This window comes from Semicossyphus pulcher, unplaced genomic scaffold (genome assembly GCF_022749685.1).
Source record: "Semicossyphus pulcher isolate SPU_LCO1_2020_fin unplaced genomic scaffold, fSemPul1.0.p SCAF_16, whole genome shotgun sequence".
NCBI lineage: Eukaryota > Metazoa > Chordata > Actinopteri > Labriformes > Labridae > Semicossyphus > Semicossyphus pulcher.
Window position 1 is genome coordinate 9039289 of NW_027211670.1, and position 13860 is coordinate 9053148.

Sequence of the window (13860 nt, forward strand, 5' to 3'; positions counted from 1 at the left end):
TGCACTTTGAGCCTTCAATGTTGCTTTATCGGCGTGATAAAGGCCCGGTTGATATTTCTAATCTTAAACTGTTACTTTCCGGGTTTATTCCTTTTTCAGTCAAATAAATTATACCCCTGACTGTGGTAATGTTTAATTTCATGTATGCAACCTTTTTTTTTATTCCCTAGCATCAAGAATCAGACACAGCTTTTCAAATAGTTTGTTTTAAGAGGTCATGGTTTATTGGGTTGGTCATGGGGAAGTGTGCAACTTCCACTAGAGGGTGTGCAACTTTTCCTAGGCACCTAAAAATGCATGCACATAACCATTTTATAGGAGAACAATATCATCTAATAATATAATATAACTTTTATACATAAAACTTTCAGAAAAAATTGTAGGATAGCGTATTAGTGTACATACATGAAGCTTTAAGTGAGGGTTGTGCGTGTTGCTTCATTCATGCGTGCATCAAGCAGCAGCAGCAGCGCGGCGGCTTTAAGACAATCCGGGCATCTCTTCCAGTCTGTGGATGACATCATTGATATTGTCAATGGTGTAAACTGAGAGAGGGCTGGGTGGGAGAGTTGTGAGGGGGAGAGAGAGAACAGCGGCCACAGAGGAGAGAGAGAGAAGACCTCAGTGTCTGGTTTTGGCGTTTTTGCTAAAAAAAATCGTGACAGCGAGAATCTCCCAGAGTCGCGGAGCTCGGCTCGGCTCGGATCATTTGTGTATTTTGGGGTCTTTTTACGGAGTGGGGGGTTCGGGTCACAGATCTCCGAGGTTATGAGCCGTCCGAAGCCGCGTCGGTGCGTCGCTGTCCAGGGTCCTGAGTGAGACAGAGCCAGCGGGCGACCACGGAGCCTGACATAACCCGGTGAGGAGGAGGAGGGGTGGGGGTGTATGTTGGCTAGTCAAGGTGTCTGGAGGCGTTTGTATGTGTAATGGTGTGTGTGAGGAGGCTTGGGTTAGACAAATAGAGCCAAAATAGAGTCGTGTTTGGGCGGGGGGATGCGCTCGTTCAGAGGTCCTACCTGTATATGGAGGGTGCGGTTATGGGAATTATCACCACGTTTGGTGGTCAGTGAGGGATGAACCGTGTGTTTTTGCATTCAGCACCATCCCCGTTGCATCTCTTGCGCTAAATGGGGCAACTGCATGAAGCATTCTCTCTGAAAATATAACATCGTGCATGTTTTTGCAGCCCTTTGCTGCAATAGAGGTCCCAGTTTTGTAACACTGGTAGAATACAGCAGCGCTGAGTAGGCTGAGAGAGGAGATGAGCTGGAGAGACCTGAGGTAAAGGGTTTGGTATTGTGCAGCAGTGGCTTGTTCTGTCTTGTTTTCCCTGCACAGGGGATGTAGATGGGGTGTATGTAGGTCTACAATGCAGCCAAGACTAAAAAATGAGCTCAGTCAGTGTTTAGTGCAATGTCAAACTGGCTTGTAAAGCCTTACCTCTGCCGGAAAAAGCCCTCAGTCACTTCCCGCTTTAAGTCATTAGGCTTGGGAGAGGAAAACATGACTCATTCAAATTTCACCAGGGGACTCCAGTCAGAGATTCGGAGTTTGTGCAATTCTCTTGTACACAGGACCAGACTCCCTTGAAGTGCTTTGGGAAGAGTGTGTGAGATGCTGATCCAGCTCCCCCCCTTCAGCCCTGAATAAATCATGTTATACAACTCCACGCTCTGTTCTTCTGTGCTCTCACTTTTTCCCAATGCACTTTATAAACACTTCATTGGCCTACATAGTTGTCCTCTGAGATACCACAATTTATTATCGCATCCTCTGATGGTGTAATAACTAAATAAAACATGGCCGCCAGGAGCAGGGTGGTGACATTAGCTTGTGTGTTACAAATGTTTTGCTTCCATGATGTGTTTAGTGACATGAAATCACTTTATAGGAAGTGAGCAACATTTTCCTTGCTAGTGCCAGTGATTCCACGCAGGCTGCACCACGTCACTGTTGTAGTTCAGTAATTTGCACTTTTCATTCTTTCTGATGTTTCCTGTCGATTTTTCCCAAGCTTCCACTTTCATTTTCTTTATGATACACCCGCCCCGGGGCTCATAGCTTTAAGTTTAAACTCTGCAGCTTTGCACCACTGTCCTTTTACTCTATTGATCACTGGTGATTGATGACAGTGTTGTGTGTGTGTGTGTGTGTGTGTGTATCCCTTCAGTGAGTTGAAAAGCTCAGGAGCCATGGAGTTGAGGGTGGGGAACAAGTACCGCCTTGGGAGGAAGATAGGGAGCGGATCCTTTGGAGATATTTACCTTGGTGAGAATTCGGCCTGTTTTCACTTTGTGTTGCATTAACTTGACCTTGTTCCTTATAATATTAAACTAAAATACATGATATGACACACTATTTTCAAGATCTCATGCCTAAATGTAATCCTTCCTGTGTGAATATGTGATGTGTCAGGTTCTAACATCGCTACAGGAGAGGAAGTAGCTATCAAACTTGAATGTGTGAAGACCAAACATCCACAGCTCCACATTGAGAGCAAATTCTACAAGATGATGCAGGGCGGAGGTAAGATGCACCAAGAGAGGTTTTTTAGGGGGCAATAAGAGCCATTGAATACTTTACGGGGTACCAAAAGCTGCTTAACAATGACTTCAGTTATTTAGGAGTCATTGGAGTGCAATAATAGATCATGAAAGTCAAAGCTGGACATTATAGGGCATTTGAGGTGCATTCAGGGTCATTCAGGGACAACCAAAGGCATCTTTAACTGGAATTAAGGAGCATTTAAGTTAGTTAAGGGTTATGAGGATTTAGGTATTGATTATCATTCTGTAGTACTGACGTGTAGTCATGGCTGTTAAAAGGTTTGAAGCTTTGCATGTTATTATAGAAATTCGCAAATTTAAAAGGAAAGATTTAATAAGGCAATATTGACCCCGTGTTCCTCATATGTACTATACAGCAGTAAGAAGAAGCACAATTAAGAAATATAAGGTTTATAGTACTGGGATAGGCATTATGATATAATAGATAGCATTGTAGCATGTAGTGTTATGACTACTACTAGCCTACTACTAGCCTACTGCTACTACTTCCAGGCCTCATAAATGTAATTGAGGACAGGGTGCAGGTGTGTTGTAATCTGTTATAACGTTTCAACTGTTAGCTAAAAGTAAGTACAGTGAGCTTAGAGTAATGGATAAATGGTTACATACACTACCAGTCAAAAGTTTGGACACATTTTCTCATACAAGTGGGAAAGTGTGCCCAAACTTTTGACTGGTAATGTAGTTAGCTTAACGTTATGGGAACACAGTTGAAACAGTTAGCTTCAAGTAGCCTAATAGAAACGAAAGGGTTGAAATAGTTAGCTTAAAATAATGGAAACAGGGTTGAAATAGTTAGCTTAAAATAATGGAAACAGAGTTGAAATAGTTAGCTTACAGTAATGGAAACATGGTTGAAATAGTTAGCTTAAAATAATGGAAACAGGGTTGAAATAGTTAGCTTAAAGTAATGGTAACAGAGTTGAAATAGTTAGCTTACAGTAATGGAAACATGGTTGAAATAGTTAGCTTAAAATAATGGAAACAGGGTTGAAATAGTTAGCTTAAAATAATGGAAACAGAGTTGAAATAGTTAGCTTACAGTAACAGAAACAGGGTTGAAATAGTTAGCTTAAAATAATGGAAACAGGGTTGAAATAGTTAGCTTACAGTAACAGAAACATGGTTGAAATAGTTAGCTTAAAATAATGGAAACAGGGTTGAAATAGTTAGCTTAAAGTAATGGTAACAGGGTTGAAATAGTTAGCTTAAAATAATGGAAACAGGGTTGAAATAGTTAGCTTAAAGTAATGGTAACAGGGTTGAAATAGTTAGCTTACAGTAACAGAAACATGGTTGAAATAGTTAGCTTAAAGTAATGGAAACAGGGTTGAAATAGTTAGCTTAAAATAATGGAAACAGAGTTGAAATAGTTATCTTAAAGTTATGGTAACAGGGTTGAAATAGTTAGCTTACAGTAACAGAAACATGGTTGAAATAGTTAGCTTAAAGTAATGGAAACAGGGTTGAAATAGTTAGCTTACAGTAACAGAAACATGGTTGAAATAGTTAGCTTAAAATAATGGAAACAAGGGTATATGCCTGTAAGTGTTGGCACAAGGTAATGGATGAATTGTTCACATAGTTAAATGCAAGTTATCGAAACATGATTGAAATAGTTAGCTTAAAGTTATGGGACACTGTTTAAATAATTAGCATAGATTAATAGATTTAAATAGTAAGCCTGAAGTAATGAAAACAGGGTTCAAACAGTTAGATAAAGGTAATGCATAGACTTTTAGAATAGAAAGCTTAAAGTAGTGAAAACATGGATGAAAAAGTGAGTTCTAAGTAATAGGATTAATGGATAAACAATGGAAAAATGTATATGAAAAGTAAAACGTCCCTCTTATGCTTTAGGCTAGAAGCAGGAGTAGGTCTAATATGAATGTTACGAGCACTGATGGACTATGGCCTGTAGATAGTCTACATCTCAATGTGTTATCATGCAGCATTCTGTTTACTAACTTCTGACTCCCCCTCCTCTCCTCCCAACAGTGGGAATCCCGTCTATTAAGTGGTGCGGAGCAGAAGGCGACTACAACGTTATGGTAATGGAGCTGCTGGGCCCCAGTCTGGAGGACCTGTTCAATTTCTGCTCCCGCAAGTTCAGTCTGAAAACAGTCCTGCTGCTGGCCGACCAGATGGTGAGATAGACTGTCTCCAGTCAGCAATATAAAACACAAAAGTTCATCTGAGACCGAGAGCCAGTTAGGGCCACACAGTCTGCAGTAACTAATTACTTTTTAAGGAACATCTTTTTTTCATTAAGGCACCATCCAGGTTTGTAAAGAGGTATTTCAAGGCAAAACTGAGAAACAATATGCAGTGATAGTTTTAGAGAATTGAATGTTACACATTTTCAGTGTCATGATATCTTAAAAGACTACAGTTGTCTCAACATGAACCTTGCGTGCACACTGACTTTCACCCAAGTCAACCTCAGGCCGGGAAGTCACACACATTTCAATAACTGGATGTGACTATTTTTAGACTGGAACTAAATGGATCATTTGAAATCGGAGAATAATTCTCATCTCGACCTCTGAAGCTTGTATCCTGGCTCGATATGAAGCTTATCCCTTCACTATCTTCAACCATTCAGCTCCTCCATAAAAGTCAATTCCAATCTAGGACATGGACGCTCCGCAAGAAGAGGCCTAATCCTTGTCGCAGGGGTCGGTCTGTGGAGTCTTTTATGAGTGTCTTTAATCCCTCATATGTCATTCTTTAGTCTACAACTGGCACATTTGTTCTTTTCGTCCCAGTTTCACTTGGCCCCTTTGACCTCTTTTTCTAATAACTTTCTGCGGTGTCCCTGTAACATCTCCGCTCTCCTCTTTTTTCCTCTCCTCTCCTAAAGAGGCTATAACTTAGATTTTAACTAGCCCATAACATTAAACGACCTCTATATATGTGCAGACAGTCTGACAGGATTATTGATCCATACCAATGACTCAAATTTTATTTCACTTAGCAATGAGACTTTAAAATTCACTTTCAGTTTTAAACCAAACACTACATAACTATGCGATGATAAAGACTCCCGGCCTTGCAACTCTGCCATTCAAGGCAGTAGCTTGAATTGATTTTCTGAAAAGGATAAGTTTGCCAGAAGCTCAGACCAAAGTTTGTACTTATCTGGAAACCTGCAGATAAATGTTAATTTTGTCCAAACGTAAGATAAGACAGTTTTATTCCACACATATGTACTTAATGAATACTAACTGTCTCTAAAGCACAGGATGAATTTGCTACAGTTTTTAATACACTTTGAAAATCAGCTTCACAATACATGAAACCATCCATCACTGTAAAGAGTTCATTGTTTTCCTTTAGTGAAAACTGTGTAACTGTAGTTTGGTTATGCAGTTGTTTGCAGGCTTGTTTCCTTTCTGGTGCATTCAAGGACACTGTGACATTTGAGTTATTGTAGTTGCAGCTTTAGGGAAATCTTTTTAATGCAAGAAACACCCAAATACAAACAACACAATCATTTTTGGATCGAATGGTTTTGGGGTTCAGGGCCCCCCCACAACCCTGAATCCTCGCCCAGTGACAACCTATCCCAGATTGAGCGAGAGGCGGGGTACACCTTGGACTAGTCGCCAGTCAATATCAGACGACCATTCACACTCACATTCCCACCTACGGGCAATTTAGATTCCCCAATTAATCTAATGAGCATGTCTTTGGACTGTGGAGTACCCGTAGAGAACCCATGCATGCGCGGGGAGAACATGCCAACTCCACACATAACAGGCCCTCTATGTCCAAACCAGAATTGGAACCAGGAACCTTCTAGCTGTGAGGCTACAGTGCTAATCACTGCACCACCATGCTGCCCACTATTTAACTCATTAATAGAATTTCTTTAAAAGAGTTCCTGATGGCAGCATGCATAATTACATGAAAACATTATTGTGTACTATTATTGTGACGAAAGATGAAAGGGGCATCATCTGTGTCCTTTTTACGAGGAGTACTACAAACCGTGAGTGAACCAGTTGTTAGATGTAGGACAGGGGCATTTACAAGTTATAGAGGGTCTAACAAAATACCCCGATGAGCTGTATTATGGGAATTGTAGGATCCAGTGTTTTTGGAGCTTAAAGTCATAATCTCAAACTTCTCAGTTTTGTTCCATTTGGCGGCACCGTATGGTGATAAAAGGCAATCGCGTGCACATGTCCGAGGTAACCAGACGTCTATGGTTTGCTGTTATGGTTGTAACTCTTGATTTTTATCGCTGACAGTCTCTTTCCTTTTTAGACCGTTTGCCTTCATCTGAGCGTTGAATTTGTTTCTTTTTCTTAAGATTTTCACTCATTTTTGAAGTTGTATCTGTAGTCATTGATCTTTTCTTTGTTTGTTCATCATTTACTCCTAACTAAATCCTGTTTCCCATCTCTGCGCTCCAGATCAGCAGGATCGAATACATCCACTCCAAGAACTTCATCCACAGAGACGTGAAGCCCGACAACTTCCTGATGGGGCTGGGAAAGAAGGGCAACCTGGTCTACATCATCGACTTTGGCCTGGCCAAGAAATACCGCGACGCTCGAACGCATCAGCACATCCCCTACCGCGAGAATAAGAACCTCACCGGCACCGCCCGCTACGCCTCCATCAACACCCATCTGGGCATCGGTAAGACAGCACACACGGAGAGATTGGCCTAGATACCTGTGAGGGTGTGAATGTGTGTGTTCTGCTAACCCCGTGTGGATTATGTGAGTGTTCACAGCAGAACGTCAGAAGAAAATGCTAAAATATGCATGTTTATTGATTGTACTGGATTCTCAGAGCTGCAGCCTCCTTCTTCCTTCTTCTTGTACTTTCTTCCTCTCCTTTGTCTCCTCCCCTCCCCTTTCTTCTTCTGCTGCCTTAGACTTTTTTTGCCGCTTCACGCTCTTTTCTTTCTCCCTTCAATATTTTACTCCACAGAGCAGTCAAGACGAGACGACCTGGAGTCTTTGGGCTACGTTCTCATGTACTTCAACCTGGGCTCTCTGCCCTGGCAGGGGCTCAAGGCTGCCACCAAGAGGCAGAAATATGAACGCATCAGTGAGAAGAAAATGTCCACCCCCATTGAGGTTCTCTGCAAAGGATACCCCTGTGAGTAAGAGCAACTGGTAACAGGAGAAAGGCCAATTTAAAAAGGACTTTGAAAGTGCTTGATACCTTATCCTCTATTTACTTAACTCCTCTTCTTCTCTTCTTGTGTGTGTTTCCCAGCTGAATTCTCCACCTACCTGAATTTGTGCCGCTCCCTGCGGTTCGATGACAAGCCAGACTACTCATATCTGAGGCAGCTCTTCAGGAACCTTTTCCACAGACAGGGCTTCTCCTACGATTACGTCTTTGACTGGAACATGCTGAAGTTTGTGAGTGGATCGTCACAGAATTCAAACCTGCCGTTCTCTGTTACAGTCATAGTTATCAGAAGCATGTGAGCAACATGCTATTGCAAACTAGTTTCCGCCCAGAGGTCTACAAACCTTTTTAAATTGTGCATTTGTCCTCCTCTCATGTTTACATCTTTACTCTGTGTTTCAGGGGGCCAGTCGGACCACAGAGGACGGAGAAAGGGAGAGGAGGGAGGGAAAAGAGGGGGAGGAGCGAGCAGGTGGAGGCCAAAGAGGAGCCGGAGGTCGAGCTTTGCCGCCTGGTCCCAACCCTTCAGGAGCCAACAGAGTCAGGAACGAGGCTGATGCTGCTCCCTCGAACCCGGCCGCACGCGGGGTTCAGCAGTCAGGTCAGGGCGTAGTTTGTGCTTCAGGATGCTTCGACTGTCACAGATTTGAGGGTTTTCATTTCAAGCATATATTTAAACTTGTGTGCAGGTAACCGCTCTCCTCAGGCGGGGAGAGCTGAGCGAGCCGAGCGAGAGAGGAAGGTGGCCATGAGGCTTCATCGCGGGGCCCCCGCCAACGTCTCCTCCTCTGACCTTACTGCGCGCCTTGACCAGTCACGCATCACTGCGTCACAGGTAGGAATATTGTGGCGTTACAGGTTTAGTGAGACTTTTCTGCATGTTTTATGCCCTGCAATTGAGTGTTCTGATCTTATTCATCACCAGTTGAAATTATATGTTTTAGATGTAATGCTGCGTCTACCTAATATTTAGGCTGGTGACATCTTAGAGCTGCAAGTTGAGTTTGGTTCTGAATTATTCTTAGCCATCCAAGCTACCATGAGTTTGAGTAGTTTGCAGTAATCTGTTATTTGGTTGCTGTGAAAGTTTATCAAACATTTATGCTTCCCAGAGGTTTAATCGTTGTAGCATTGATGATAATCTTACTTTTCCTGTAGTGCCTCTTCATTATCTACTCAATGGTTTGGTGCAGGATTTTTGATGGTTACCAGAAGATGTATCCTTATGGATTCAGTGATCCCCCGACTTTTCCTTTAGTGCCAAAACAAAGTTCATATTTTAGTTGACATTTGTCCAGTACTTTGGCTTGTGAACAAATTCCTGCAAATCTAAAGACAGTCCCATCAGCCTCAGCTCTATTTTCTTTCTATCTGTTAGAAATTTAGCATGCTAGGCTGGAGCCTACCCCATCTGTCATTGGGCAAGAGGTGGGGTACATCCTGGACTAATCGCCAGTCAATCACAAGGGCTGACACATAGAGACAGACGACCTTTCACTCTTACATTTACACCTACGTGCAAATTTAAAGTCACCAATGAACCTAACAAGCACAGCTCTTTGCACTGTTGGAGGAAGCTGGAGTAACTGGAGGGAACACACGCAAACACCACATAGAAAGGCCCCCTATGTCCCAACAAGGAACCTTCTAGCTGCGAGGCGACAGCTCTAACCACTGCACAACAATGCAGCCCATGCTTAGCATCAGCTGTTAGCATTTGACTGAAAGCACAGCCTATGTACAGCCTCACAGAGCAGCTTGCATGGTTAAAGACTCTTTGTCTTGTTATTTTCTTGTCTTTTTAATCTTTTTTAACAATAACAATAAATTTCAGTAAAGCATTTTATGTAATGTTACCGTAATTGCTCTTTTGTAAATATAATGTATAATAAGGAATTTCATTACATCTTTCTACTGACACTTCTGGATTCTCTGACATGCTTTCCACTGATGTTCCTGATGCCAACTTAACAATATTGGAGCTGGGGAGATATTCCAACATAATCTGCTTGTAATTACCAACAACAAGATAATAATGGAAGAGTTTTTGTTATTGTGCAGTTAAAGTCTGACATGATTTAAACAGAAAAGACTAATCCACCAAGGCGGCCTCGTTGTGTCCCAAATCCTCTTTATTGTTTCTAATTGGGCTCTCTCCACTGCTTCTTCATTTGTTGGGGATCATCATGTCTGCATCCTGCAGTAAAGACTGCAGCCGCTCTAAAGATCCAGACATCCCTATCCAAATATGATACATGCACTTTCAATTTAAACCGATGCATTCTCATTTTACACTTTACTGTCAGACTTTGCATTAACTATGATGTCGACAAAACAACATTTAAAATGATTTAGAGAAACCTTTTCAGCAGTCTGCATTCATCGCACCACTGAATAAAACGACTCTGTTGTGGTTTCCTGATTCAATCATTGTATTGATATAAAACCTGCTCTTTCTGCTTCAAAGCCTAACTCACTTTGTTTGCTTCTGTTTGGTTGTTTGCTACCTTTCATCTGATTTTTTTCCCATGCTAACAAGAGGCAAACCCCGGTGAAACTGCTTACAGATCACAAGCTACACTACACTAGCTAACAGTGTTTGGGGGTGGAAGAGCTCAGACTGCATGTATTCTTCCGGTTTCTTCCTTTGATGTGTTCAAGCTTCTCATCTTTCCCTCCCTCAGGTCAGCGTGCCGTTTGAACATCTGGCAAAGTGAGTTCCTCCTGGCTGGCCTGCAGGTCAGTGACAGGTATGGACATGTCACACACACACATACAAACACACACACACTACATGCTTTGAACAGCGATCTATTTCTTTTGTTCTTGACCCAACCTCACCCCCAAAACCACCATCACCATCCTTCATATCCAGACAGAGAAAACATTTTTGATATTCAGCAATATATGAAAGCAAAAATGATTCATAAATGATTATAAATCATTATAAATCACTATGAATTAATGATAATACTGGCAATTATCGGGAACATAAAAGGTATGCAGTCAGAGAGGCGGTGCTGCTTTTAAAATAAGTCAACAAAGGGGCGTAGGTGTAGCTCAGTGGGTAGAGCAGGCGCCCCATGTACAAAGGCTCGGTCCTGGGCTCGACTCCAACCCTCGGCCCTCTGCTGCATGTTGTCCCCACTCTCTCCTCCCACATTTACCACTCTATCAACTATCCTATCTAATAATGCCAAAAAAAGTCTATTAGAAATATTCAAGAACTACTCTAATATCTCTTCAACACTTGAACACAAAAGTTCAGTTATTTAAATGTTGTTGCTTTTTTCTTGTTGACTGAATGTTGCTTTTGCAGTATAAACCCACGCCGCCACAGAACATGCTTTTCATAGATAGACAGATAGATGAAGTACTTTATTTATCCCTAAGGGGAAATTAGATTCTAACAGCAGCTTTAACATCACAATAGAAATACTAAATACTGAAAACTAATGCAAGAACATATATAACAAGACCAATATTATATAACAAAGAAACTGCACTATAAACACGTGTAAATGTTAAGTAATTATAATAATAACATTCATATTTATAGTTATAATATGATATACAAGACATAATACAAAAGGATTGAATTAGGGATGCACGATATTGGATTTTTTGCTGATATCTGATATGCCGATATTTTACAACTCATTTAGCCGATTACCGATACCGATATTTTTTTCCCGCACACCTAATTGCAGAGATCATCAACTCTCTTCTGTATAGGAATTAGCGTACAGTATAATGGTGATACTCGGCGTGTTGGCCGATATCCAATAGTTCATTTTTAAGCCAATATCGGCCGATACCAATAACGTGCCGATAATATCGTGCATCCCTAGATTGAATATATTATAATATAATATAATAATATCACATGTTACACAAGCTAATAGATATAAATATTAACACATTTAAGTTGTCAAGGCAGATGTACAAAATAAAAAATATACAGGTGTGATCATAAAACTGAGTGTTGACCAACTAGTCGGCCATACTTCAGCAAGCCTTTCTGGGAGAAGTTGAAAATTAAAAAAAGAAAGCTACACACACTTAAACTAAATCAACTGAAGTTCTCAGTGTCACAGTCACACTGCAAAAGTATGTGAGGGTAGATGAAACAATCATGGCACTAAATACAATACATCATGTAACACCCTGTATTTAAAGGAATGGAAAGGTAAGGTCTAATGATATTGTGTATTTTCCTTTTGGTTGACAAATCCCATAAGAGGAGAAAACAACTGTAACATTGTGCCAAGAAATATTGTCTGTACTTAAAGCATGAAGGATCCACGCTTAAGAAATGTGTAATGGCTAACTTGAAACACACACTGTAATTTATTTGGAGTCAATCTCAAATGAACCGTCCTGCTGCTGTAAATACTCATCAGCAGAAAAACAGTCCCAAACAAAAGCACTACTTACTCCTGTTTGAATAATAGTTGCTAAAAACTACCAGCTGTTTTTTAAGCTTAATGTAATCTTCAGTTGGAACCAACTGACAACAAACAAAGTATCGTATAAGGTTTGTTAACTGAGAAAGTGACAGTTCTCTTCCTTTTTGTTTCTCGTGTTTCAGCAGCTGCAGGGTATCAAATACCCCTTACTTTTCAACTGGATGAATGAAAACATGAATGAGTGAAGGAGGACCAGATGAGCAGGAGGAGGCGTTGCCGGCCCTTTAAGCGGGGGATCGAGGCCATCGTGTGTCTGTCAGTATGCTGTGTGAACTCTGGTGACCAGAAACTGAAGCGATGTGAGAAAACCCAGCGGGACAAACAAACTGTGGGCTGGAACTTGGTTGGCACTGCTTTTTGGGGTGTGGCCGGAGGGGAGAGGGAACACAAAGACCCCGCCCATTCTTCATCCATTTTCACCTGCCGATCGACTCAGAGGCTCAACTTGCAAAAAAACATCAAACTGCACAAAATAGACTAAATTTCAGTGATTCTGTGTGTGACACCTGTGATTCAAGTAAAAGAAAAATCAATTATCAATCTGCTAACGTTTGAGAGCTTCATCCGCTGCTTCTGGTGTTCTTGATTATTATAAATATGTAAACAACTACGGAGACGAACACAAAAAATACCGCATTCAGGCCTGTTATAGATAGGACATAAGAATGACTGAAATTGGAGAGGATCAGAGATGAATGTGAGAGAGTTTGTGGTGAATTTGTGGATGCGAGCGAGGCTGCTTTTCGTCAATAAATGTCAGTGTAAGTGTGTTATTGTCTTACGTGTTTGCTTTGCCTTTAGCTTTGCTTTAGAGAGTCGGATGAGAGGTGGGACAGAGAAGGAAAAGGTTGATAAATTATAACAATAGGTCAAAAGTAAACCTTCCTCTTCTTCAGCTCACTTGTTACTCTCTTACGTACAAGAGTAAAAAACTTGCTCATTGAATGTGGAAAGAGAAGAAGCAGGAGGAAGAAGACGACTTCGAGTTGAGGACAGAATAAAACAGGATTGTACGATATGATAAAGCCTTAGTCCAGCTTGTAACTCCAGGTATGAAAAGACTTGAGAAAGTTGTAAGATCTTGGTGATGAACAAGTCTGGTGTTGTATTTTTGTTCTTTTTTTGTTTTTATAAAACGTGTAAAAATGTGTAGATAACTATCACCAGAATGTGACAGAGTGTTTAAAGACGGGGCTGGAGAGAAGAGTACGGTTTGTTTCCTGACAGCCTCGGGGGCAAAAGGAAGCAGAGACTTTTACTGATGACCTTCAGAGTCTGCCACATGTGTGTGTTTAAGTCTCCACTGTGGCCGGCAATGACAGAGAGGTTCTTGTGAATATTTGAAGGAGTGTTTTGACCCCGGGCCTGTCAGGAAGGACGGTCTGATGTCCTGTACATTTCTTTACCATGCTTCAACTTTACTACTATGATATTTGTGTATATTTTCTGAATCAATAAAAATATACACACCTTATTCAGACTTCTTATTACATGTTTATATTGATTGGAAAAAAATATGTATGTATGTACTATGTATTTTTGTAAGTATCTTTTTTGTATACAAAGCCCTTTTCTTTTAACAGGATCATTTTGGCTTTATTTGAACGTGCAGAAAAACAGGAAACATGCAAGGGGGACGCTAAAGGATACAGCAATTATTTACAAGT

General features: G+C 41.0%; 1 protein-coding gene across 2 annotated transcripts; it reads left to right on the forward strand.

The window, feature by feature from the left end:
* The first annotated feature begins 584 nt into the window (after positions 1-584).
* On the forward strand, positions 585-13667 carry csnk1e (casein kinase 1, epsilon). Of its 2 annotated transcripts, none has more exons than XM_069664224.1 (11): positions 585-859; positions 2171-2268; positions 2416-2526; positions 4566-4714; positions 6989-7217; positions 7515-7685; positions 7806-7954; positions 8127-8325; positions 8414-8559; positions 10409-10474; positions 12316-13667. In XM_069664224.1, exons 2-10 carry the CDS (start codon positions 2193-2195, stop codon positions 10439-10441), a joined length of 1263 nt encoding a protein of 420 aa, XP_069520325.1. In that variant the 5' UTR covers positions 585-859; positions 2171-2192; the 3' UTR covers positions 10442-10474; positions 12316-13667. The 2 variants fall into 2 exon arrangements, with proteins under 2 accessions (XP_069520325.1, XP_069520326.1); XM_069664225.1 differs by having other exon boundaries at positions 12319-13667.
* Positions 13668-13860: the final 193 nt, after the last annotated feature.